Source organism: Cryphonectria parasitica, assembly GCF_011745365.1.
Source record: "Cryphonectria parasitica EP155 unplaced genomic scaffold M406scaffold_3, whole genome shotgun sequence".
NCBI lineage: Eukaryota > Fungi > Ascomycota > Sordariomycetes > Diaporthales > Cryphonectriaceae > Cryphonectria > Cryphonectria parasitica.
This window is the reverse complement of record NW_024468911.1, coordinates 4,193,765-4,218,147: the sequence shown is the minus strand read 5'-3', so window position 1 is coordinate 4,218,147 and position 24,383 is coordinate 4,193,765. Positions and strand designations below refer to the sequence as shown.

The 24,383-nt window shown below is 53.2% G+C and overlaps 6 protein-coding genes across 6 annotated transcripts; 2 read left to right on the top strand and 4 right to left on the bottom strand.

The window, feature by feature from the left end:
- Positions 1-113: 113 nt before the first annotated feature.
- M406DRAFT_275608 (actin-like ATPase domain-containing protein) lies at positions 114-3,316 on the top strand. Its single transcript, XM_040918257.1, has 5 exons — positions 114-540; positions 653-973; positions 1,057-2,810; positions 2,888-2,922; positions 3,033-3,316. The coding sequence occupies exons 1-4, from the start codon at positions 357-359 to the stop codon at positions 2,915-2,917; spliced, it is 2,289 nt and encodes a 762-aa protein (XP_040778835.1). The 5' UTR covers positions 114-356; the 3' UTR covers positions 2,918-2,922; positions 3,033-3,316.
- A 402-nt stretch (positions 3,317-3,718) lies between these two features.
- M406DRAFT_102142 (uncharacterized protein) lies at positions 3,719-4,504 on the bottom strand. Its single transcript, XM_040914991.1, has one exon. The coding sequence runs from the start codon at positions 4,210-4,212 to the stop codon at positions 3,964-3,966; it is 249 nt and encodes an 82-aa protein (XP_040778834.1). The 5' UTR covers positions 4,213-4,504; the 3' UTR covers positions 3,719-3,963.
- Positions 4,505-4,594: 90 nt separating this feature from the next.
- On the bottom strand, positions 4,595-5,265 carry M406DRAFT_242601 (uncharacterized protein; the record flags this gene model as incomplete). The annotated part of the gene is made up of 2 exons (XM_040916176.1): positions 4,595-5,041; positions 5,122-5,265. Coding segments are annotated over 2 exons (591 nt in total), but the record flags the coding sequence as incomplete, so codon positions are not given.
- Positions 5,266-15,045: 9,780 nt separating this feature from the next.
- M406DRAFT_345668 (uncharacterized protein) lies at positions 15,046-18,687 on the bottom strand (the record flags this gene model as incomplete). Its single annotated transcript, XM_040922114.1, has 8 exons — positions 15,046-15,710; positions 15,744-16,522; positions 16,578-17,909; positions 17,998-18,050; positions 18,139-18,188; positions 18,220-18,223; positions 18,291-18,406; positions 18,565-18,687. 8 exons carry the CDS (start codon positions 18,685-18,687, stop codon positions 15,594-15,596), a joined length of 2,574 nt encoding a protein of 857 aa, XP_040778832.1. The 3' UTR covers positions 15,046-15,593.
- Positions 18,683-19,390, bottom strand: M406DRAFT_102140 (uncharacterized protein). Its single transcript, XM_040914990.1, has one exon. The coding sequence runs from the start codon at positions 19,180-19,182 to the stop codon at positions 18,991-18,993; it is 192 nt and encodes a 63-aa protein (XP_040778831.1). The 5' UTR covers positions 19,183-19,390; the 3' UTR covers positions 18,683-18,990.
- Positions 19,391-22,218: 2,828 nt separating this feature from the next.
- M406DRAFT_90444 (family 2 glycosyltransferase) lies at positions 22,219-24,178 on the top strand. The gene is made up of 2 exons (XM_040926177.1): positions 22,219-22,509; positions 22,620-24,178. The coding sequence occupies exons 1-2, from the start codon at positions 22,369-22,371 to the stop codon at positions 23,790-23,792; spliced, it is 1,314 nt and encodes a 437-aa protein (XP_040778830.1). The 5' UTR covers positions 22,219-22,368; the 3' UTR covers positions 23,793-24,178.
- The last annotated feature ends 205 nt before the right edge of the window (positions 24,179-24,383 follow it).

Sequence of the window (24,383 nt, the reverse complement as noted above, 5' to 3'; positions counted from 1 at the left end):
GAGAAGGTCCAAGCTCCCTGCAGATCCCAGCTGCAGCATCCCACGAGTAGCAAGACGCCAATTAAGTACAGCCTCATCGCGTCCAAAGAAAAGAACAGGGACAAAAAGCCGGCAGGCATTGGGAGGCTAACTCCTGTCGATGATTTAGTAATTTGAGCTTTCCATACTCGAGAACGCCATCACCATCCCTCTCCTCCAATTCCACTCGTTTCTCTTTATTCCATCCACCAAGATTTCCAACATGTTCTGATTCCTTTTCGTACCATCATCAACGTCATACCCAGTACCCAGTAAGCTTTAGCTTGACAACAACAACTTCACTTTGATACCCTCGTCAACAATCGCTGCCCAAAAAGATGGCTCCGACAGCAAGTTACGATACTTTCCTCAGCAAACCTGGCCCTACTGCAGACCTCCCACCACCAAAGCTCTATCCAGTCAAAGAAGTCAAGTTTGAGAAGCCCACCCCAGTGCAGTCAGATGGCCGAGAGAAGGCACTGCAGGCATCAGATGGCGATGCGGCCATCATAATAGACAATGGTACATCCCACCACAGCTCAATAGACACCTATCCCCCCTTCTCATCCTCCCCTCCTTGCGTTGTGATGGTACCTGTTGGACTAACAATGTCTCCCGTGTGTTTCCTTGCCAGGCTCCTCTTCAGTCCGCGCCGGCTGGTCCTTCGACACCGCCCCCCGCCTCGCAATTCCTCCTATCATGGCCAAATACCGTGATCGCAAGCTGGGCCGCACCTTTTCTCTCGCCGGCTGGGACTGCTATTCAGATACGACGGCGCGGGGCCACATCCGGAATGCCTTCGAGGCCGGCACGGGCATCATCGCCAACTGGGACGTTATGGAACACGTGCTCGACTATTTGTTTCTGAAGCTGGGCATGAACAGCGCCGAGGGTAATATCGACCAACCCATCGTCATGACCGAGGCCGTCGCGAACCTGCCGTACTCGAGGAAATGTGAGTCGCTCCCAGGCTTGGGCCCACCTAGTCGAACCTGTTGTAGGAGGAAAGAGTGCTGACCTGGAGGGGGCCAAAACCAGCAATGACCGAGATCGTCTTCGAGTGTTACGGTGCCCCGAGCCTTGCATACGGCATCGATTCGCTTTTCTCGTACCGGCACAACGGGGGCAACACCGGCCTGGTCGTGTCCTCATCTTACGGCGCTACACATCTGATTCCCGTCTACAGCCAGAGGCCGATGCTGGCCCAAGCGACCCGTCTCAACTGGGGTGGCTACCACGCGGCAGAGTACCTCATGAAGCTCATCCGTCTAAAGTACGACCACTTCCCGGGCAAGATGAACCTATCGCAAGCCGAATTCATGGTGCGCGAGCATTGTTACCTGTCGAAGGACTACGACAAGGAGCTGGCGACCTACCTCGACTGGCCTGGACTGGAGGACAGAGAGCGGATTATCCAATACCCGTACACAGAGGAGGTCATCGTGCAGAAGACGGAAGAAGAGCTGGCCAAAATTGCAGAGCGCAAGAAGGAGAGTGGTCGCAGGTTACAGGAGCAGGCTGCCAAGATGCGCCTCGAACGCCTGATGAAGAAAGAGCAAGAGCTCGAATATTACAAGGACGTGCAGCGGCGGCTGGCGGAGGCGAACAAGAAGGAGACCAAGCGCATTCTCGACGACGCCGAGGTTAAAGATGAGGCGCAGCTGGAGAAGATGGTCAAAAATCTCGAGCAGAACATCAAGCGCGCGCGGCAAAAGGATCTCGGCGGTGAGGTCGAGGAGGAGCAGGCGGAGGCGCCTGACTTTAGCCTGCTGGATGTGCCCGACGAGGAACTTGACGAAGCCGGCCTGAAGGCCAAGCGTCAACAGCGCCTTCTCAAGTCCAACCACGAGGCACGAGCACGGGCCAAAGCTGAGAAGGAGGCCGAGGCGGCGCGCGTCGCAGAGGAAGCCCGCCTTGACGAGGAGAAGCGCACCAACGACCTGGAAGGCTGGCTCGAAGAGCGGCGGCAGGCCCGGCTCGAGACACTCGCCAAGATCAAGGATCGCGAGCGCCTCAAGCAGGACCTGGGCAACCGCAAGTCGCTGGCCTCCCAGATGCGCATGAAGACGCTGGCTAACCTGGCGTCGGACAACCCCTCGGCGACGACGGGCCGCAAGCGCCGCCGCGGCGGGGACGATGACGATTTCGGCGCGGATGACGCGGACTGGGGTGTGTACCGCAACGTCGCTGTCGGCGCCAACAAAGGCGACAGCGACGACGAGGATGATGAAGAGAACCTAGACGTCGTGATCCAGAACCTCGAGAAGGAACTGCTCGAGTATGACCCGGACTTCACGTATGAGGACACACTCGAGGCACAGAGTAACTGGACTAAGTCTCTCCTACACGCGTGGCGGTACGGCCCTCGGCCTCTTGACGAGGGCAGCCAGGCGGAGCGCAACCAGATCCACCTTAACGTGGAGCGCATTCGCGTGCCCGAGGTGATCTTTCAGCCCAGCGCCCTCGCCGGCGTCGACCAGGCCGGGCTGGTGGAGATCGCGGGGGACATCCTCACCCAGCGCCTGACCGCCATCCCCGGCATCGACCGCGACGACTTCCTCAAGGACATCTTCCTGACCGGTGGCGCGACGCTTTTCGAGAACTTTGACGAGAGGTTGCGCAGCGGCCTCCTGCCTCTACTCCCGGACGGCGCGCCTCTCAAGGTCCGCCGGGCCAAGGATGCCGTGCTGGACGCCTGGAAGGGCGCCGCTTGTTGGGCAGGCGGGGACGAGTGGAGGCGGGCGCGGATCACAAGGGAGGAGTACCTCGAAAAGGGCTCCGAGTGGTTCAAGGTGAGCAAGATCTATCCATCCTCTGTGCGCTACACGAACAGGGGCAAGGGCAAGGGACTGACATATAATCGTTTCAGGAGCATGACTTGGGAAATGCCTTCCCTTAGGAGAGGTAAAGACACACCCTGCCAGCCGTCTTCTTTCTTTTTTTTCTTTTTTCTTTCTTTTTTTCTTCTTCTTTTCCTGGTTCGTTACACAGGCTGACGGGGAATCGCAACGCAGGAGCATACACCAAGAAACTTCTTCCCTTGGAAACTCTTCCGTTTAAAACCCTCCCGTCAAGAATTGTACGAAGACCCGCCGCCGTCTCTAGCTACGGGCAGAGGCCGGCCAGTCAGCGTCGTCCAGAACATGCCTCCTTTTGGGAAACATGGCAGAGATGCTATTGGCATCTCCCTGGCGATGCAGTGGAATTTTGACATATTCCAGCGGGATCTTGGCTTCTTTTAAGGGGACGGAGCACTGGCAGCGGTCCTGCTACATTGATGACAAACCACGTCAATCTGGGCGGCCGCCACCACCACCACCATCAGCAGCAGCCCAGACCATGAATGATGAAAAATTGCCATGGGTTCGTTTGTGTGTTCGTCTGATCTGATGGATCCTTTGGATGAATGCATCCTACAGCAAGCAACGCAATGGCTTTACCAGAGGTTGGGTAAATGTGCAGTGGCAATGATTACTTAGTATACATGGCACCTTTTCTGAGACCCAGAAAGGAGGATCATGCTAACGAACCAATATCAACGAGAATGAAGTAAATACAATCCATGATTAATAAATTATAGACGCCCATGATGGAGTGTGTATGTATGCAGAGTATGGTCACCAGCGCCCATCGATGCGTACCACATGATTCTCCCGAAAAGAGAGAAAGAAGGCGATTTGTCTTTTGAGTCACACTGCGGGGTCTGGGCAGAGTGTGTGAAAGATATGGAGAAAGTTCAAGTTTGAGCTGCTCTTGAAGAAGCACAAAAGAAGAAAGAGAGAGAGAGAGAGAGAGAGAGAGCCTCGCCCGTTTGAGACTCTCCATGAATCGGTTACAAATAACACATATCCATCCACCTATCCCGGTGTGGTAGGATTCATTTCAAGTAAATGCCCAATTCTCTGCTTGCTTGATCTTGCTCCTCTTCCCTGCCCCCCGAGTTCCTTAGAAGATTCGCTCTGAAAGGAATGGAAAGTCGTTGCTGTCTGTCTGCACAGCAGGCAAAAGGCCCTGTCTTCTCTGCCTTCCAAGAGTCCGTTCCGTATGCCTAAAAAAACCAAAATAGCCTCGCTCTTCTCTTTCAATCTCTTCACTGTTTGCTGCCTTGGAAGAGATGGTTCCGTTGGCGAGCGGAGGGCGGAGAATGTCGCCGACAAAAGAAAAGAAGAAGTAGACCCAACCCAAAAGGTTCATCCCAATCACGTCGACTGGGTTGTTTCACTGCAATAAATTATTCGTTCATCAACCTCCTCCAGCGATCTATCCGCCCACATCGACATAAACACTATGACCTCGAATCTCCAGTCTCCCGTCCCCCCTAGTGTCACCACCTTTTGTGTGTGTATGTATGTGTGTGTAAAAGCGTGGGTGTGTACGCGTGTCAGTTCACAGGCTGGGGAGGCTTGCCCGGCTCGAACCAGTACACCTGGTCTCGGCCATCAGAATCAACAAAGAGCTGGTAACCACGGTATTCAGTTTGCGCCTGGCCACCACGTAGTCTCACACCGGGGGAGCCACCGCGCCCTTGGAAATTCATGTCCTACATGTTAGCCGCCGGGACGGGCTCTGCCTGCGACAGTTGCCGCGAGATCTCCTCGGCCGTGCGCTGATCCTCCACAGCGTGGCTCTCGGGGTCGGCAACTTGATGTTTGTAGGCAGCCTCGGAACGGCTCAAGCTCTGCACGGCCTGCGCAACAGCGTCCAAGGTCGCAGCGCCTGTTGCTGAACCTGTGTTGGGGGTCGGCTCGGCGGGGGGAGAGCCGACGGGGTCGTGAACTGGTGGAGGCAAAGCATGCGCGTGCGGGCCGGGAACACCGGGCGCCATGTTCAGGTTGACATTAGGGGGTGGCTGAGGAGGTTCGACCTGCGCATCGACAAGGCGCGCGTGCAGATGCACGATATACTCCCGCAGGGAGTAGTTCTCGGTCTGCAACATCTTGAACTGGTTCTCCATCTCGCTATAGTCACGGACTTGCTGTTCCAGCTTCTTGATGTAACCCTCCTTCCGCTGACGGAAAGCCCGCTGTATTGATAAAGGGTTAGCGATGCAAGGTGTTCAAGGATCTCACACATATATATTAGAGGAGGTAAGGCACCCCTTACCTGAGCAGCTCGGTTCTGAGCAGCACGTTTTGAGTTGGACAACTCCCTCTTGGCCCGACGACCGTCTATGGCTGGATCGGTGGGTGCGAGGGAACTTGGAGGAGCTGGACCCGGCATACCGACGGGGTGCTCAGGAACAGGAGGGGGTGGAGGAGCAGCAGCAGCAGGAGGACCTCCAGCGGGCATCATGGTGGCAGCAGGGATGTAACCCGGGCTTCTCAAGGAGGGATGGAGAGAATACTGAGCATCCGCGACGGGTGCAGACACAGGTGAAGACACGGGCTCCTGATAGGCATGCGGCTGTGGCACGTCAACAGGTGCGGCGGCGGCGGCGGCAGCAGCAGCAGCAGCAGCGGCAGCGGCAGCAGTCTCCACGTGCAATGGCTCTGGGCGTGGAAATAATTGCGGAGGAGGCCTGCTGGTGGTGCTTTCGTGTTGGTCGGCGTTTGGAATTCCAGACTGTCCTCGTGTTTCTATAATGTGATGGTAGCTCTGTCAGCGTTGATGGCACAAGCTTAGAGAGGCGTAAGAGACGCGTAGTAGGTAGTGAGTGTGTGGATCGGGTTGATGGAGAGTGAGGCTCATGTCCTCGACTAGCAGCGGACGTGGAAGGGCGAGGAAGGGTCAATGAGATCAGAGGGGTAGAAAGCATCCTGTTCTGATGCGAAAGAAAGATGTCTCGAGTGTTTTTGAAAATGGATACGAGAGACGATGTGATCTTGGTGTTCTTTGGTAGTTTTTTTTTTTTTGGGGGGGGGGGGGGGCGGCGTCTTTTCTTCTTCTTCTTCCTATTATTCCCCTTCGCTGGAATACAAAGAAGGAAAACAGGAAGCAGGGGTTGTGTGTGTGTATAACATCGTGGAGGATCAATCATACAAGGATCAATCCAGCGTTGCCGTTTCCGGGCAAAGAAAATGGGTTGCGTGGGCACTGGCCCGTTATCAAGAGTGAGAGAAAAGCTGCTGAGGTAATGAAACGCGACGCAAGGGATTCCAATGCCAATGCGAGGCGAGGTATGAAAGGATATGTTGATGAAGTAAGCCAACTCGGCCAAGCGTGTCATGCCGCTGGTAAAAGGACAGGACAGGACAGGACGATCGATTTCTCTTTTCGTGCACGACGGCACAAAAACATACATCAAAAAAGCTTCGATAAGCTGAGAGTGATGATCACGACGTCCTCGTCATGCCTATTTCTCCTCCGTTATAGAAATGACGAAGAGAGTTTCTCGGGGGCGGCAGTAAAAAGATGGAACAGTGTTGGTGTGGGTAGGAACGGGGAGGGCAGTTGATTACTTATTGTCGGTGTGGAAAGAAGAGAAGCCCGAAAAGGAGAAAGAGCCCAGAGACCCCGTAACGACGACGACGACTAAAGGCAAATACACGGCAGCAAGGACAGAGAGAGAGAGAGAGAAAGAGAGCTGCTTGGGTCTTGCCTTGTCTCGCAGCGCGGGAGGGTCGGGGGACGATCCATTATGTAAGAGCCGTGTAAGAGCGATCTGGTCCATGTGGACCGAGATGATCTGGGCTTGGCTTGGCTTGACTTGACGTGACTTTTTGTTTTGACTTCGCACTCCTCCCGCTGCTATGTCTGGCCGTCTGTTTAGGTACCAAATGTAGCTCGCACCCACTCTCTCAACTGTATGTCTCACTTGAAACAATAACAAAAACTCGGATTATGAGAGGAGGGAATAGGGAGGAAGAGAGAGGAGGGCGCGAGGAGGAGTAGGGAACAGGCAGCCAACCGACAGAGCTGGAAGGCAAAAGCCTGAGGGATGGACGACAGGAGGAGCTGGAAGGAACCGGGTAACATGGGCATATTGCGACATGTGGGAATTGTGTAAAATGGAGGCGCATGCATATGAGAGAGAGAGAAAGAGTGTGTGTGTCTGTGTGTGTGTCTGTGTGTGTGTGGTCCCATGCGGCAAAAAAGATGCGATCCAAACCGAGCAGCAAATTCAAGAAGGATCAAGATGGGCCAGGGTAGTGATGATGATAGTGTCTGGGGGAATGGTTACACAGCATATAGGAAGCAGGGTTCAAGTTAGAGTGCATGATGGCTGTTTTACTCACCAATCTTGACATCAACAGCAGTCTGCATTTTCCAGTCCACTGGGCCCCGTTATCACAAGCAGATGGAGCCAAAGCAGAAGTCGACGTGGTCGCTGTGTGGGTCACTGCGTGCGTATTCCTCTCTCTCTCTGTCTCTCTCTTTCTTGGTCGCTTTCCGGTGTGGCTGGCACCAGAAATGGGTGACAAAGACACGCAAATACTGATGGCGACTGACTGGTTGACTGACAAATCTTGTCTGGCCACTGGGAGGACAGGACCGATCTGACTCAGCGTGCTGGGCAGGGAAACCTTAAATATAATGGCTACACCTCTCTCGCGTGGACTATCGGCTCGATGGTCCAGGTGGTCAAATTGGCAGGGAGATTGATTTGTCGTTGAGGTAATCCCAAGGACGCGGGTCCGGATTGTGAATGAATGATGACCAAATGACCCAGATCGATTGCGAAACGAGGCAAGGATCTGTCACCTTGGATGAGGCGATGGGCAATGCAAATATCTCCGACCCGCCCGGTTAGACTGATAGGCTTGGCTGATAGGGGGGCTGTTGAAAGCGGATTATGGTAAAACGGGGGAATGAATGCAGTGTTTTCTTTTTTGTTTGTCCTTTGGGGTTTGGGGTGTTTTTTTCTTCTTCTTCTCCGACTGGCTGGCTCTTCTTCGTCTTCTTCTTCTCTCGTCACCTGTAAAATATGAAGGTGGAATGAATGTTGGTCAGTTTGATCCTCGTCCTCGTCCTCGTTTCCAAGGGGCGAGAGGTTCTGTTTTGGTAGCTCTCTCTCTCTGCCTCTTGAGGGGGTGTGGGAACACAAGGCCCAGATCCTCAGTCGCAGGGCCCTACGCGGGTTCCTTGTCTGTTTGTCTGTCTTTGCAGTCGGCTGACTGATCGAATGGTGGGACTGTCCGTCAGCTGGGCGCATTCTAGGTGATGAATTTTTGGCTGACGAGACCCAATCGCGACGCGACAAAAGCAGCTCGAAACGCACCTTTTTTGGAAGGGCGACGGGCGACAGGCGATAGGCGACAGGCCGCCTTAGTAGTGTCACACTGGTAAGGGGTGGGGGGCGATGCGATTTCGATGCGAGAATGGAGGGATGATGACTTGCTCTAGTCCTTGCAAGTTCAAGGCCTGCTAAGTCAGCGGATGAGGTTGTTTATGTAAGATGGAGAAAAGGAAGGGGAAAACGACAGATAGGCGGGGTTTTTGTTCTGGCACGGGGTTTTTAGAGTCGATTTGGGGGGGAAGGGGCAGGGAAGGGGGGAGGGGTCCTGGTCTCCGGTGTACACGCTGCAGTAATCCGTGTTGGAGAACGGACATGGGTTGGCGCATAGTTTTTCTGATTACGTAATAAACAGGGCTTGCCGTTCTGCCGTTCCTGCCGCCCTGCCGACCCTGCTTCCACGGCGCCCTTTCCCTGCCGCCGTTTCCCTGGTCCGTCTTTAGCCTTGCTTTTTCTTGCTTTGTCTTGTGTGTCCCACACCGAACATGCAAAGCGTGCAAAGCAACCCTGCGGCCAGTGTCTCACATTGAGATGCTATCTGCACAGAACCCGAGGATGCGACCATTCAGCAACCGAACCCATCCTCCAATCCTTCATGACTAGATTATCATCACAGCGCCATCACGTTCCCTTCGGGTTCGTTGCCGTATGCGAGGTTGCTTTGAAAGATGGCGCTGTTATCTGTGTTTTGTCAGCAGATGCGGTCGGTTGTCCGCCCGTGTGGCTGGATGGCGGCTGAAGTGCAAGACCTGCATGGCCGCAGCACAACGCCCCAACACGAGAAGCCTGGCTTCTGCACCAGTACCTTTTCCCATCTTGCACCCAACGTCCAATTTCTTGGCCTACGGTACTAAGAAGAGGTGATTTCCATCTGCAAGGGTAAAGATGTCCATGAGGATCAAAGACAACAAGTTGGTGGCCAGAGGCACACCAGATGCAACTGTCGGGGGGAGACTGGCAACAACTGCAGTGTTGCTTTTGGGGTACCAATACATCTCTGCAGGCAAATACTTCCAGTGGACATCAGAAAACCGGCAATCCTGACTGGCTCTTGGCGTCCTTAGCCGCATCCTTCACACCATCTTACCATTCACCTGTAAGTGACTGTCAACCAAGGCGCAGTCCGCCGCTTCGCGTCTCCGAAAACCATGTGAGAGCGGCTGGGGTGCAAGCGTCTTCAAGGCGACACTCAGCCGATCTAGTACGAGGACCTTTCTTCTTGAGAACGCTGTGTTTTGGGGGAGGAGATGACCGTGGTATTTTCTCGAGGTCCTCGTCAGCCTCGACACGGACTCATCACCCATCTCTTCTTGCTGCTGCTGACTCCGTCCAGTGGTCTCAGAGCTCACTCACGTATCACATTCCAACCCTTCTGCCTTTCGGCTTTTTTGGCTGACCGCCTGTGGCTGGGCCCTGACAATTTCGCCTCTTTCACCAAACATTGCACTAGTCTCACACCAGGCCAGGAGCTTGTGGAACATGCCATTTACTACTTTGGGGAACTTTGTGCGCAGCTGCTGCGAGATGACTGACCATGGGGGGGGGGGTGTGGGAGGGGCTCTGCAACGTGCACCATCTAGGCTGCTGTCCAAGGGACCCACAGGTATTTCCCATATGGGCTCGGCATCCACAGCAGTGCAGTCTCCTCTTTGAGGTCCTCCTTACGACCACATGCTTTGTCTTGTCTGTCTTGAAACTAGAGTTGGATTTTGGACAGCATGACTATCGAAGGATTAGTCAGAGCCAATCTAACGTTTGGCGATATCGCTGACATGGATGGCATTGTACGGGAATCATGACACCTTTCAAGTGGCCACCGACCGGGGCTGAGATATGTGTAAGGCCAAAGCGCAGTCGACTCCCATCCCCTTCAAGACTCGAATGTTCCGGTGCTCCTTCAGGCAACGGCTTGTGCAGAGTAACCAAGAAGCAGGTGACTTATCTTTATTACGAACAGCACAGTGACGCATTGTGTCTTTGCTAGGCGGACGCGATTTACACATAATTTCCGCCAGCCGACATCCTGTCCACGGTTCGTAATGGGTTGTCAGTTGGTACATCGACATGGGCTGCAGGTTACTTCTGGCAAGAGAATTCCTCGTCATTTTGGTGTCTCCGTCCTGGGTTTGTCCCTCCACCTGCCTCATCCATAGATGATTTCGTTTTCCCAAGGCTGAAATTCGAGGGTGCTAAAGGAGAGGTGCGCTGGGTTCAAGTCTTAGGACCTTGCTTATCAAAGACATGCTAGAAGCATGTGGCCGCCTCCATGTGTGGTACGGGGTGCATAATCATACAGGGGCATATGCTCGACGATCTCAAGAGACTGACAGCTCGATTGGTCGAGATTGCAATGGCCCGGTGGCCTGGCTATACAACGCAGCTTGCTGGTCTGAATTATTAGCGTCCTACGACTTGCCGGCGCCTCTATGCAGCAAGCTCAGGTTTTTTTTGGTTTTTTTTTCTTTCTTGGATCTTCAGGATTTTGATCTCTCGAACTGCTAGCACAGCAATTTGGAATATATCGGCTCCTCGAATGGCTGCTCTGCTTGCCCCTCGGAGGTTGCCATCTAGGTGTATGTGCAGATATGCAAGCTATCTGCTGACCCCATTCACCTAATTACCCACACTACTGTTGGAGCGGTTAGTATACCGGCCATCATCGATCATAATAAGCCTTACAGATAGATGCAATTTTTGTAGTCATCGAGTCCCTCTTTTACGTATCAGTTATCCACGATCCAATCTCGCACACGGGTTCCTGTTTTGCATTCCGAGCATGCCTGAATAAGCAAGTTCAAAGACGTTACAAAAGAGTAATGGCGATGCTGGGGGCGGAGGAGGAGGAGGGGGGGGTCAATCTGCGGCCCCGCGATCGCTAACCTTGCTGACGTCCTGCAGATTGGGCATCATGATATTGGGGCGTACAAAGACTCATGTAGCCACCCGCCCATAGCAGGTACTTTGGCATTATCGGTCGAGTGAAATGTATTATCAACAGGAGGCTTCTGTCTGAGCCTTACTTGTTGCGAAAAGCCCCGACACAAGAAGGGTCTTCGTCAAAAGTTACCCGCTTCATCAGTACATCATTTCCCATGGGGGTACCGGCAAGGGCAAAAGACGCCTTGACCCTTCACTCTAAAGCATAGCTTTAGTCATGGCCTTACGAACCCACAATACTTGCGAGAAAGAATTGCTAACGCATCAAGTCCGAAAACAAAAATATACAGTATCTAGCCCCCTACTGTCGCCACAGAACGAAGCGAAGCAGTCCAATGTAATCTCCAAGAGTCTCGAGATTTGTGCGGCTGCGAAGGACTTACGAAGGGCAGGTCACCTGCTTCATCCAAGATCCTAGTTATTCCAAGAAACCCGACTTTTGCCCCAAGCCTCTTGAGACTGAAAAGTATGAGTAAGTGGCGACACTTGGTTGGAAGTGAGTGTAGTAGGAAGACGAAACATGTCTGCCTGAAATCAATGTGGGTGCGTGCTTACAGCAGCGTCAAGTACAACATTCCCCCTCTTTGACCACAGCCTCATCCTGTGGGGCAACTTTCATGAATCTTGGTCCCGAGGATAGCAAGGTGCCTTCCTTCTTACAGGGACGCATGAGAGCTGGGACGGGCCATCAAGCAAATTTAGGTTCTTCTTTTTCGGCCTGATGACCCGGTCTCCATCGAAGCTGTGTCGACTCAACAATGGCTTCGCATCCCCACTCCTCCAGACCACATGCCCTGGCTCGTGCAGATAGTCTGTCAGCTTCGAGAGGAGGTCATGGCGGCAGGCTTCCTCATCCTAGCACCGCCACTGATGCGGAGTGAAAAAGGCACTGGGGAATGATACAACATGGCCGACTTATGCAAGAGTCGTGCGGACGTCAGCACACCTCCATTCACCAGACAAACGGGACAGTCCATCCTGCAGACCTTGGTCGGCTGAGACTTGTCAGGCATTGGATGAGTCCTCCTTGGCTGGGGAAGGCATGGCCGTCATCCGGGTGTGTATGACTGCATGCTCATGCCATACGCGTGTCCGGCGCCTAGTCACTACTTTGGTTGATCACGGCTGTGGGGTGGGCTTCTTTCTGCTACGTGTGTGGAAATCCCCTGCTATTCAAGCCAAGGCACAATAGAGACACTGAAGACATTTACTCATAGATATCCAAGCAACAGGACCGATATGGGGAGACTGCTTAATACTCGCTGATCGAATCAATATCTCCTTGCAATGTATCCTCAGAATTCTCTCCATGCAAAATTAAGCAGTGCAAGATCCAATGGTCAGAGTATACTGTTCCAATGGTCAGAGGATACTGTAGCCAGCTGTGAGAAGCAAAGCTGCACCTCATCCTATCATCCGATCATACTCTGTCCCCATGTGAAGGAACAGGACTTTAAAGGCCATGTTATAAGGTTCGGCTCAGGATTGGCAGTCACACGACATACATTTGTGAAGAGTAACTGACAGCACCGACCACATAATCAACCCATATCAGCCACTAATAATATACGACTTGGAAGCTACATAGATAGCCATGCAATACCTACCCTGCATGAGCTGTAGAACTTGTATCAGCGCCTCGTCAATGAACAGCGACTTGCCCGGTGAAGGGCCGATGCCAGAAGATGGAGACCAGCAGGCGACTTGCCTGTTCAAGCATCTGATGCCTCCGAAACCCTCGCAGAATCACATCCCGAACTGGGTCTTTCTGATTACTGAGATAGGGCCTTTTCACCTCGAAGTTTATCTCAGCGTCATTAGTCAAAGCCTGCGGCCAGGGGAAAGAAAGCCAGGTGCCCCGGTGACAGATGTCGAGGATCATCTGGGGGTTTCCCATATCGAGTTGAGTCAGCACTCATACCGGATCGGGGAGAGCCTGTCTCATGCATTGTGATCGGTCTCTGAATGCTGGAGAAGGTTGGGGAAATTGTCTTTGGGGGCCTTTTTTAGAGGCGGCCGCTCGGCTGCGGTGATGATGATGACTGCAGCAGGTTCAAGGGAGCACGACAGTCGTGTGGATTACGACTTGCCCCCAAAGGCCTAGAACGCCTGAAAACAAAATCCGATCTCGACGCCGGTTACACAGCGTTAAGCTCTTTGTCAGAGAGTGATATGGGCAGATACGTATCTTTTGCTGGGACGCTGTGTCTACCTGAAACCGCCTTCGAGCATGACTACCTGGTCACTCACTCGGAGAGGTTTTCCTCCGCTACCGCCTACAGCAATCATTTGGGAGCGTGATGCGCACGTCTCCTGCCACCGCGGAAGCCCAGATACATGTCCTGTCCCTGACCAATCCTGTCGAGTATCCTGTGCGCAGACGGCGAGGACCACGATGACGAACCGCGTCTGGAAGGCCATCATGGTCCACCCAGCATTCTACTTCACCATATATGCCTCCTCCTCCTTCTTCTCAATGCAGACATGCTGCGCTCGCTGCTCCACGAACCACAACCACAGGGTGGTAGTCACGGTGCCGCTCCATATAGCTTCGTAAGCTCAAACCCTGGCCTACAAATACTCGTCGTTTCTGTTCGGTCATACATGAAATTATGGGGGAGGGTCTTGACGGCAACCTTCGTCTGGCACTTTTCTTGGATGCTGAATTCGTATCGACCTTCCCACCCCTTTGTTTATGTTGATGTAATCTCGGTAATCGTTACAGAGGCCGTATTCAACGGGAATATGTTCTGTCCGAACCACGTCGAGACTCATGCGAGCATGCTATCACAGCGAATGCATGGCACATTCGCGGAATACATCATGTTGTGATGTAATTACAGGGACCAAATGGCAAAATTGAGAGAGCAGATGCCTTCTCAAGGAGAAACACTGCAATGATCGGATAAGTTCTATTTTTCGGATGTTCGTGTACCAAGTAAGTAAAACCGACATTGTCTCTAGCAAATGAGATAACAATCGAGCACGTCAATCCCATGGCTTAACTTTGACAGTATCATCTCAAGAGACTTCTTGAAAGGGTTGTTGCTTCTGGATTAACGCATCTCAATTCTATATGAGTGCTCACCAGAAACTGCAAGTCTCGAACTATACTATATATTCTAATTAAATCATTAACTATTAGAGAACCTCAAACTCAACAGCGAGCAAGGCAAATGCGACAAACCCTCCTTCGCCGGCAAGTTACGAATATGGCTTCTCGCCATCCTCTTTTCAACATGTACTAATAAATTACCTTGAAAGATCCCAAAAGGAAAACCCATTTTACACAAGCCTTGCGTTTTCCAGCAAACCCTCCAAGGGCTTTACCGTCTCTGTTCTCATCAGCAACCTGCCCCCCCTCCGCCTTCGACTTGCCATGATTACGTTCCGGCCGCTCAGACATGTCAATACTTGACGGCTCTTGGCCAGCATCCAGGACTCTTCCCGGCCCGAGAAGACAAGTTCTGAAATCGGTGACGAACCTGGGTCTCTTGCATCAAAGGTGGCATCGAAGAGAATGTGATACGGGAGTGTCAGTCTCAAGGTATGGCGGTCGGTAAAGTTGTAGTCAATGGTCTCGAAAGTTTGCAGAGGAGAGCCGAGTGATTACTGGGTAAAGTGTGCCATGAAAGTGCTCATCAGTGCGGCTGCACTGCACTGCATTTTCTTTTGATATTATTTCCCTACACTCCTGAGGTGCTGGAGTCAGTTAATATTTGTCCTGCACCGATAGTGGTCGGTCAACCCAGCCGAGTTTCATCATCCATCCACGCCTCCACGTAGCAGTATCAGCAGAACGGTAAACGCACACCACCCCTCCCCCCTTACGAGACTACGAAGGCAGCATGACTGATAGCCATCACAGTTTCGTATTGCATTACAAGGTCATACTTGCACGCAATGCTTCCAAGAGACGCAATAAACTGTACTGTTTGCAAGACTATCTAGAACCTACTTGAGTAGGACTGTGCCCAGGCATAGGAACACCGGACTATATTCCCCAACACCACCCCGGTGAGCGCCCCCTCCCTACTCCGAACACGCCAAACCTGAAATATGATACAAAATGCATGTATGTAATGTTAGCAGAGTTGTTTTTCTTTTTCTCCCCTTTTCATCTCGCCCATGTACGAGTGGAGATCTCCGTCTCACGCCAACGCGTCGTCGTCAGGACACTCGCCAATGGCTCTCGCTCTCGTAGAACATTCTCGCTGGCTTGGTATCTTTTGTAGCTTCTCTTTTCTCTTTACATGCCTCTTTCTCTTCGCGAAACGAGTATGTTGATGGCGTTTAAAGCTTGAGGAAGACGGAAAAATCATTGTCATCAGTCTGATCAAAGCGCTCGGGATGAGATCAACTGGTCTCTGAACCGTTTTCATCCAAAAATGCATGGCGGCATCTGACTTTCTTTGCTGGCCGCTACCACAAAAACAAGAAAAAGTGTCCAGAGGAAGGAGACTCTTCATGAATCAGAATCTTGTCCCGAAGAGCTCTGACCCACAGGGCTCTGAACGGAAGAAAGCCTGATGTCGATCTTCCGAGAGCCAGCACCAGCATTCGAGGACAAGTTGAAAGATTTCTTCTTTCGCAGGACAGCTGCAGCCCCAGTGGCATTCTGGATGCTTGATTGGCTGTTGCGCCGTTTGTGGTGCTGCATCATCTTTCCCAGCTCGTCGTCGTCGTCATCCTCTTCGCGTCGTCGCTTCTCACTCAGTCGTTCCGGCGGTGTCGATGACGGAAGGGTGGGCATTGTATCCGGCCCATTGGTTGTGCTTGGGCCTTGCTTCTTCTCTGCGGATTGTGCTGCTTCGTTGTCCTCCTCAAGCTTGCTAGGCTTCATCACCACATCGCCATTTTCATCTGATGATTCCTCATCCGAGTGGTAGTCCACCAGCGCGCTCAGAGGGCCAGGACCGCTGGCGAGCGCATCACTCGCTGCCAGCTTGCCTTGTGATTCATCCTCATCGTCTGAACCGTTGAAGTAGTCCTCCTCCATCTGATCCATATTGATATGTTCCATCATCCGCCCATTCACATGGGGTGGCCGGCGAGCCATCTCATCTTCAGATTCCAGGATGAAGCTGTCCATATTGCCCGTATAGATCCGGGCCGTCTCTGCTTCTCGCGCCAGTTCTCTGAAACACTCGATGTAGCTCAGGGCCATCAGCTTCTCCTTGTAGTTCTCCCTAAGATGCCTGACAAGCTCCCTGACGCCTTCCTTGCGGATGTATTCAAAAATGTCCAGACAAGCTGAGCTCAGAAGATTATCTCGTGGCAGCGTAAGCAGGAGCACATCCAGGATGGGACCGAGAGCCTGCGCTTCAGCCACAACCCTGACGTAAAACTCGTCCGGGACGTGGTTTACGAGGTGACGGAAAAAACGAATTGCGACTGCCAGGGCGTTAGCCGAGATCCAGGATCAAGATATGGTTAGGAGGCAACTTACCAAGCTGCAGATGCTTCTGTTTGCAAGAAAGAAGCTGAGCGAATCGCTGTGCAATGTTGTGTTCCTTGATGAACTTCTTGCAGAGGTTGTGGTGCTGGCGTGCAAAGTACCCGAGCATATCGTTCAGGTAAGTGAAGATGTCCTCGGTCTGCACGGAGAAGTCGAGGTCCGTCTGCCCCTCTAGATCAAGGAGAGGCTTGAATAGCCTCACCGCTGACCGGCTGTAGAAGTCTTCGAGGATCATCTGCTGCTGGCCTTCCAGGGTGTTAGCCTGGCCTGCCATCCGTGGTCGTGGCTGCAGTTCTCCGTTGACAAGCTTGATCCCACTATCCTGGAGCTGTCCTGGTGGGATGATGTCGAGGAGGACCTTGAGGGCGTCGGACACTTGAGATCTCACACCGAGGTCCACCTCGACCAGGAGGAGGTCGATGAGTGCATCTGTCAAGGGCAGCTGTTTGGCCCGGAACTGTACGAACAGAGTGTGGCGGATCATGTGAGGGTCGTGGTCGATCATAGAGACCAGGATATCTGTCGCGCCAACCCGGACCGAGACATCAAAGTTGCGAAGCCCGAAGTGGATGACCATCAAGAGGCCATGGTTCAACAGACTAGAGTAGAAGGCCTGCCTGGCTTGCAGCTGAAGATTCTTGGCAATCGCACAGCACTGTTGGATGAAGAGGACCGCCTGCTTCTTCCTGAGCTGCTCTGCTTTCGCCTCGGGGCTGAAGATCGAAAAGAGATCGTGGAGAAACCCGGTGTTGCTCTGGAGATGCTGCACGATCTCGACCTGGTTGAAGAAGATCATGGAGTTCAGGACCGAGAACGTCGGGTCGTCCAGGATTCTAGCCAGCACAACATCCTTCATGTATTGTAGGCGATACGTCTGGTGGATTCTCCTGCGAATTTGTTCATCCTCGATCCGGATCACCTCCTTGTACCGTCCCTGTTTGTTCAGCCAATGGCGGTGATTGGCCTTATGCTGCGGGAAGTCGGGGTCGTATTCCAGCGCGCCGACTACGCCCACAACGCACTCGTCTGAGACAGCATGCTCGATAATTGTCGTGTCGTTTAGTAGGAGGATGATCTTCATGATGTTGCAAAGTCGGTGCAGATCTTGGAGGCTTTCGAGATCTTCGGCCATCTCGACGAGGGGTATCAGCTTGCCGATGTAGTCTTCGTGCATGATGAGTTTCGCGAGGGCATCACGACCGCCTGTCGACGAGCTGATGGTGCGGATCGCCTGTTCGAGATCAGAAAGGGCGCCTAACTCAGCGGGAGGTAGTTGAATGGCCGTCGAGATGTCCATGCCGAGTTCGTCAGACAGGCTGTCATCTGCTGAGCGCGAGTCCAAAGTCAGTATCGTTCCAAGTCCTTCACGTCCATGAATGTGAAGAAATAGTAGTATATGAGGTTAGTATACCTGGGCCGTCATGCTCGCCAATCATGCTCCGCTGAACATCGTTAACGAACTTCCTGTGCGGTACAAACACGGTCAGTAAAAGCCTGGGATGCTGGCAGCCTCTTGAATGCGCAGGCACTAGTCAGTGGTGTTGAGACGAACCATATCTGGGCACAACCATCCGGCTCTTGAAAACTCAGCGCCATGTCGACCTGGGTTTGTGGCTCGGTCCACACAATCAACGTCTCTGTGGTGTCGGTCAGCGCTCGTACTCGCAAATGCGACACCGATGATGATATTTCCCCGGGCGCGACATGCCTTGTTGCTTCTGAAAACCATCCTCCCTGTGAATTCTCGTCTCGAGCAGCACCCGCAGGGGCTCCTCCTCGGAGTCGACTATGACACGGGCCTCTTTGGCGCCATCGTCGATCTAGAGGTAACACGCGATCAGGTTAGCAGGGACCGGCCGAGGCGGTTAAGAAGAGACCAAAGAGAAAACCACATGGCGGGCAGTGGTTCCACGCCACCACGGGGATTGGGGGTATAGCAGCAGGCGCGAGGTGGCGCAAGGCGATCGATCAGTCATACCTCGACGAAGTTGGCGGTGCAGAAGCCCGTGCCTCGGTCGAACCAGTCATTCTCGCGCAACTCGTAGACCTTGACGCGCCTCCTGTCGGTGGCAGTCGTCTGATGAGGCACGGGTTGTGCCATCATCGACGACTCGTGGTCCCCTCCTTCCTCGGTGGCAAGGCGCTCGTAGTTGGCAAGGAGGTCGGGCGCAATGTCGAGGTGCTGTTGCAGGGAGAGCTCGGTGTCGGGGTAGCTGAGGAGGGTAAGCGCCGCCACTTTGGACGATGGGGGTCGCGCAGCGACAGGAGCGCGCGCGAATCGGTCTCGAAGACGAGGGTTGCGCTTGGTAGTACCCTCGGTATATGACGCGGAATTGACAAACACGGGGTCAATAAGCGTCTGTCTTGATGTGCCTCTGAGACTCGGTCTGAGTGTGGCGTCGCTCTAGGCGGCTATCAGTCGACCAGGATCGACAAGAGAGGTGTGGCGGGCACGCGGCTGTTCAATCTGGGCTGGGCCTCGCAGACTGGCGGACAGGGCGGGACGAAGTGCGTCTCGTGTGCTGCAGCAGCAGCTGGGTGCGGTGTCGGGTGTCAGATCAGCGTCGGGTGGGCTGGGAAGTGAGTTGGCCGTCATGTATGATGACACGAGAGCGCCTGTCGGGTCGTGCGTGGATGAGCAAGTCAGACCCAGGCCATCGGATGGGGGTGGATCCTGTCAATCGCGCGCTGCGTGCTGGCGAAGGCGAAAAACGATTGAGTTGCCTGTCAGCAATATCGATGGTCTAATGTCGTACATGTAAAGGTTTGTGTCGTGGTGGTCGTGTGCGCAGGCGGGCCCTTTGGGAGGGGGTAAGGAAAAAGTTGACGTCGATGTCGGGTGTGATGTTGGGCTGGGGTTGTGATTGAAAAACCTCGTCACTCGCTCGACTTCCCGCGCGCGACAGCGGAGGACCAGAACGCAGACCAGAGCCCAGCGCCAGAAGGGTTGGGACAAGCGGCACTTAGCGAGGGGGGGGGAAAGGGTCCCAGCAGCCCATGTATGTACCATAGCATGACCCGAGCCCCGCCTGGGTGGCGTTCCACTGCTATCAGGGCGAGCCGGGTTAGTGGGTACTCGTCTTCACTTGCTGCTGCCAAGCCCACACAGGGCCCCAAGGTCGGGCCTCCTCGTGCCCCTGCGCTGGCTGCGAACTCAAAATCCCCACCCGCGCGTGAGACGGAGGCTCTGACGAACCAGCTAGGCCTTATCTGCTTTAGTTTCTACAGTAATCTATAAACAGAATTCGAAGGGTTCGACGAGTTCTTTTCACCTTCCATCCAGACTTTCGGACAAAACCTTCTTAGACATTACTATAGTACACAGACTGGTATCTAATCTGATTCATTCTCGTCTCTCTTGGTAGGGAGCCTTCCAATGGATCACTAGCATTCTGTTGATAAGCTTCAAAACCCGATTGATCTCACAATTCGCCACACTCGCCACGGCCTATGCCATGAACGCGTTTCTCCAAACCCACAAACTGCGTGAGCAGACTTCAAAGATTCTCATGTAAGCAAGCATTAGTCTTTCAGAAGACAAAATAGAGCAACTTTCTCTCCTGGCCCTGAGTATTGATTTTTTTCTCTCTCGCCCCCCCCCCCCACCCCCCCAAAAAAAGAAAGAAAGAAAAAACATCCACCCCTCCAAGACAACGAGGGTTGCAATCACATGTCATGCTGTTTGGTCTGCAGCTTACTCGCCGTTTGCCGTCTAATATCTGACGAGACGATGAGAAGATTGTCATATGCTCCAGACATGGAGTTCCCTGCACTTGATTTGGCTTCATCACCTCCTTGTATTGCACTTCTGCTACCGTACCAGCGGCCCGTTCTAATGGTATGTAGATCGCGGCGTGGTCGATTAACATTCCGGGGCTCCAGAGTCAGACACTTATGGGGCCGGACCCATACACCCCTTGCTGCAGTGTGCGCGGTCTGTAGCTGATTAATTGACCAAGACACGTCTATGGCTCACAGCACCGTAAGTCGGAGCAACGCCTCAATGCAATCTACCACGGAGCTGCGGCACGAAGCACAGTATAGCGCTTAATACTTGGGAGCCTAAGAGTAGCACGATGGTTGAAGCGAGTTCGCCCATGCCCTTGATCAATGATGACATGAGGCTCCCCTGTGTGTCCGCCAGTATAGAATTGCCTTGACGGTCAAAGCTTCGCAACACATCTCATCCATTCAAGAACTCCCTCACGTGTCTTTCTCCTATACGGTAACGTCTTGAGCCGCTTAGTTATTCTTAACCTGTCATTCCAGCATCTGCAATGTTCGTGATGCGGGCTAAATTTCCTGACGATGAACAAAACTTAGATTAAGTAAGTAAACCTTATCAGACCGTTCTGTTTAACGTGCAGCTGTGAGACGACCAAGTAGTAGCACACCAGTGACCGCTGTCACGAGCGGTTTACAAACCTTGAGAAGGGAACAAGAAATCACTATAAAAACGAGGTCTGTCGCCGACTGTTGCTCCTTTCCTTTGCTCGACGACCACAGAACTGAGCCGCAGAGGAAGAATGACCTACACTAATTGACATGTACTTCCTGAGGGATCTGTGACACCCAAACAACTAGTCGATAGTTCCGCAAGAAAACACCTTCGCCGCACAGCCAGCATGAATCTCTTCTCGTCCAAGCAGAAGCCGCCCCAGAGCAGCGAGGCCTCTCCACGCCGCAGTCCGAACAAGTTGCGCAAGAAAACTCCCTCGTCTCGCGGGGACAGTCAGGCCAATGTTGGGGAGGAGATCAATGGGCCCGCCAGGATTCCAGGGTTCATAGACCCGTTGCGAACGTCGCCACACATGTCAAACCCAACATACCGTCATGAGTCGACTCAAGAGTCGAAGGGCAAGACGACATCTTCTACGCAACCCCAGGGTTTTTCCTCACAAGCCCCAGCAGCACCATCAAACTCTTCAGCGTTGCCTCCCATTCCAAAGACAGATATGAAAGATCTGCAGGCATGTTTGGAAAAAGCTGTCGCCAAAGGCCAAAAGAGCAAGACACATGACACAGGTGATACACTCCATGTGAAGTGGGGGAATCCAACAACGCGAGGTTGAAGATGGCGTTGGCAGAAAAAGGGAAAGGATTAAGGGAGAAGCTGTCCCAAGGTTACGCTGAATAACTTCTTGTGCATCAATTCTTCCTGATATATATCCAAGACCTAAGTCTGTCAGGAAGGACACATACCTAGGGCCATGGCTAGATATGTTCTCAAGATAGGCGTTCAATAGCACATGGTCAAAAAAAGAAAGAATATGATGCTTGAGACCTGATCAGGTATAGGTGAGACTGCAGCAAGACAATAGAGCAAAGGATTAGGGCAAGGGTTCATAGGATGTTAGTGCTCTGTAGGTCCTACAGTAGTACTATCCCCAAGACGTTAAGGCCTGAAAGGGCGGGGTCTTCCGGGGGATCGACAGGGACCATTGCCGGGTATTACTCCACAAAGAGCCCTGTGGGGTTTCAATTGCAGGTGACGCGCAACGTGCATCGTGGCTTCAATCTCAACTGTAGGCGCAGCAGCAAGCCCACTCCGCCTCTCCGACACTTGTCATCCTCTCCAATAACCCCCTTCAAAACCACCAGGGCAACCTCTCATTTTTCTTCTCTCTGGTGGAAACTGCATTCTTCTTTTCTTCTTTCTGTGGACAGCCTATTTGCCTTCTTATAGGTTGTACCCAATTCCTTGTGTCATCACCAATGGATCACTAGAAAGGATCGTCACCTTCTCTATCTCGTCTCTCTTTCACATGTCAAGACCTTGACGATGGCTTCAGGCACTTTGACAGCTCAGCTGCTCTCTGTCCCTGAGCAGCTGATTGCCCCAATCTACACCACCATCAAGTCGCTTCCTCTTTATGTTTCAATCATTGTCTTCACTGCACTTGTGGGTCTTGTCTACCTGACTGTAAGTTAGCCAGATGCGCCCCCAAAGGAGAACGACGATGATCGCTTCGAATGCTCCTACGATACAATTCCCACAAATTAGTGTCGAGCAGACCTGACTGATGCATGCAGGTCTATACTGTCCTCCACCTCATCGCTCCCAAGCCTCGAGCCCCCTTACCCTCCGAGAAGACGTACATCACCACCAACCCCGATGGCAGCACCAGCGAGCCCCGTCCTCTCCCCTGCTGGTTTGACCGCTGGCTCGCCGAGCGCCAGTTGAGCGAGTCCCCTGCGGCTAGCGACGATGCATTCCACATTCCCGACACCGGCTCCATTGAGCCCGCCAAGGTCGAGGTCTCTGTCGTGATCCCCGCCTACAACGAGGAGAAGCGCATCATACCCGCTCTCGAAGAGGCCATTGAGTATCTCGACACTCGCTTCGGCCGCCCCACCGCCAACGGCGACGACAATAACAACAACAACAAGCGCAGGCGGCTTGCTAGCCCTCCTGCCACCCAGCATCACCGCCAGGTGTTTAGGAGATCTGGCAAGAAGAATGACAAGGAGGAGGTCGTGTCTGGGTACGAGATCCTGATTGTCAACGACGGCAGCACCGACAGCACTGTGGATGTCGCTCTCGAATTCAGCCGCAAGCACGGCCTGCACGACATTCTGCGTATCGTCACTCTCGAGAAGAACCGCGGCAAGGGCGGCGGCGTAACCCACGGCTTCCGCCACGTGCGCGGCGCGTACATCGTCTTTGCCGATGCCGACGGCGCCTCCAGGTTCTCCGACCTGGGCAAGCTGATCGAGGGCTGCGAGGACGTTGTCGATGCCAGCAGCCGCGGTGTCGCCATCGGCAGCCGCGGGCACCTGGTCGGCAGCGAGGCCGTCGTCAAGCGCTCCGCCCTGCGCAACTTCCTCATGAAGTCGTTCCACACCGTCATCAAGATCCTGACGCCGCCGGCCACCTCTCGCATCCGCGATACCCAGTGTGGCTTCAAGCTGTTCTCCCGCGCGGCACTGCCCCACATCATCCCCTACATGCACGCCGAGGGCTGGATCTTCGACATCGAGATGCTGATGCTGGCCGAGTCCGCACCCCCCACGAGCGTCCTTGCCATCGATGGGACTGTCATTGGCAGCTCGTCGGGCATTCGGGTTGCCGAGGTCCCCATCGACTGGCATGAGGTTGACGGCTCCAAGATGAACCTGATCAAGGACAGCCTCAGTATGGCCCTGGGGCTGGCCGTTCTGCGGTTCAGTTGGATGCTGGGCGTCTACCGCCGCCGGACTACCTGAGCGTGGTGTGTTTGTAGAGACATTGCAGACGTGACTATACCAAACGTATGTGGAGGACTGTATTCTAAGGAGAAAAGGGAAAGGAAGAAAAAAAAAATGCTGTTTGACCAGATGGACAGGAAGGATGGGATATACAATGACTATACGCGACCAATCACCACCCAATAGGGACAAAAAGAAGAAGGCCACCGACAGTTGGATTTCCTCTCGTCACTATCAGCTGGGAAAAGTGTGACTGTTTGATCTTTTTGAATCACCTCACACCTGGCCAGAAGGGCAGGGCTATCAGCTTGTTGCCAATTTCTCGGGAGGGCTTAGAAATAGATTAGAACACCCGGGACATAGTCGAGATACCCTGGAAAATATTGAAACCACTGATCCTGTCGTGTCATTGCTCGCAATACAAGACATATCACGATCACCTGTGTGAGACTACACTTGGAAACACCCTGCTCTGAGACGACTTTGGATCCCATTCTGAGCACAGAGAAGACACAACAAAAGTTTGACCACGCCGGACTTCAAGAATCATGATGTACCTCCCCGCCGTCCACACAACGTCAATTTTGCGGGAAGAGAATTTCTTCATCT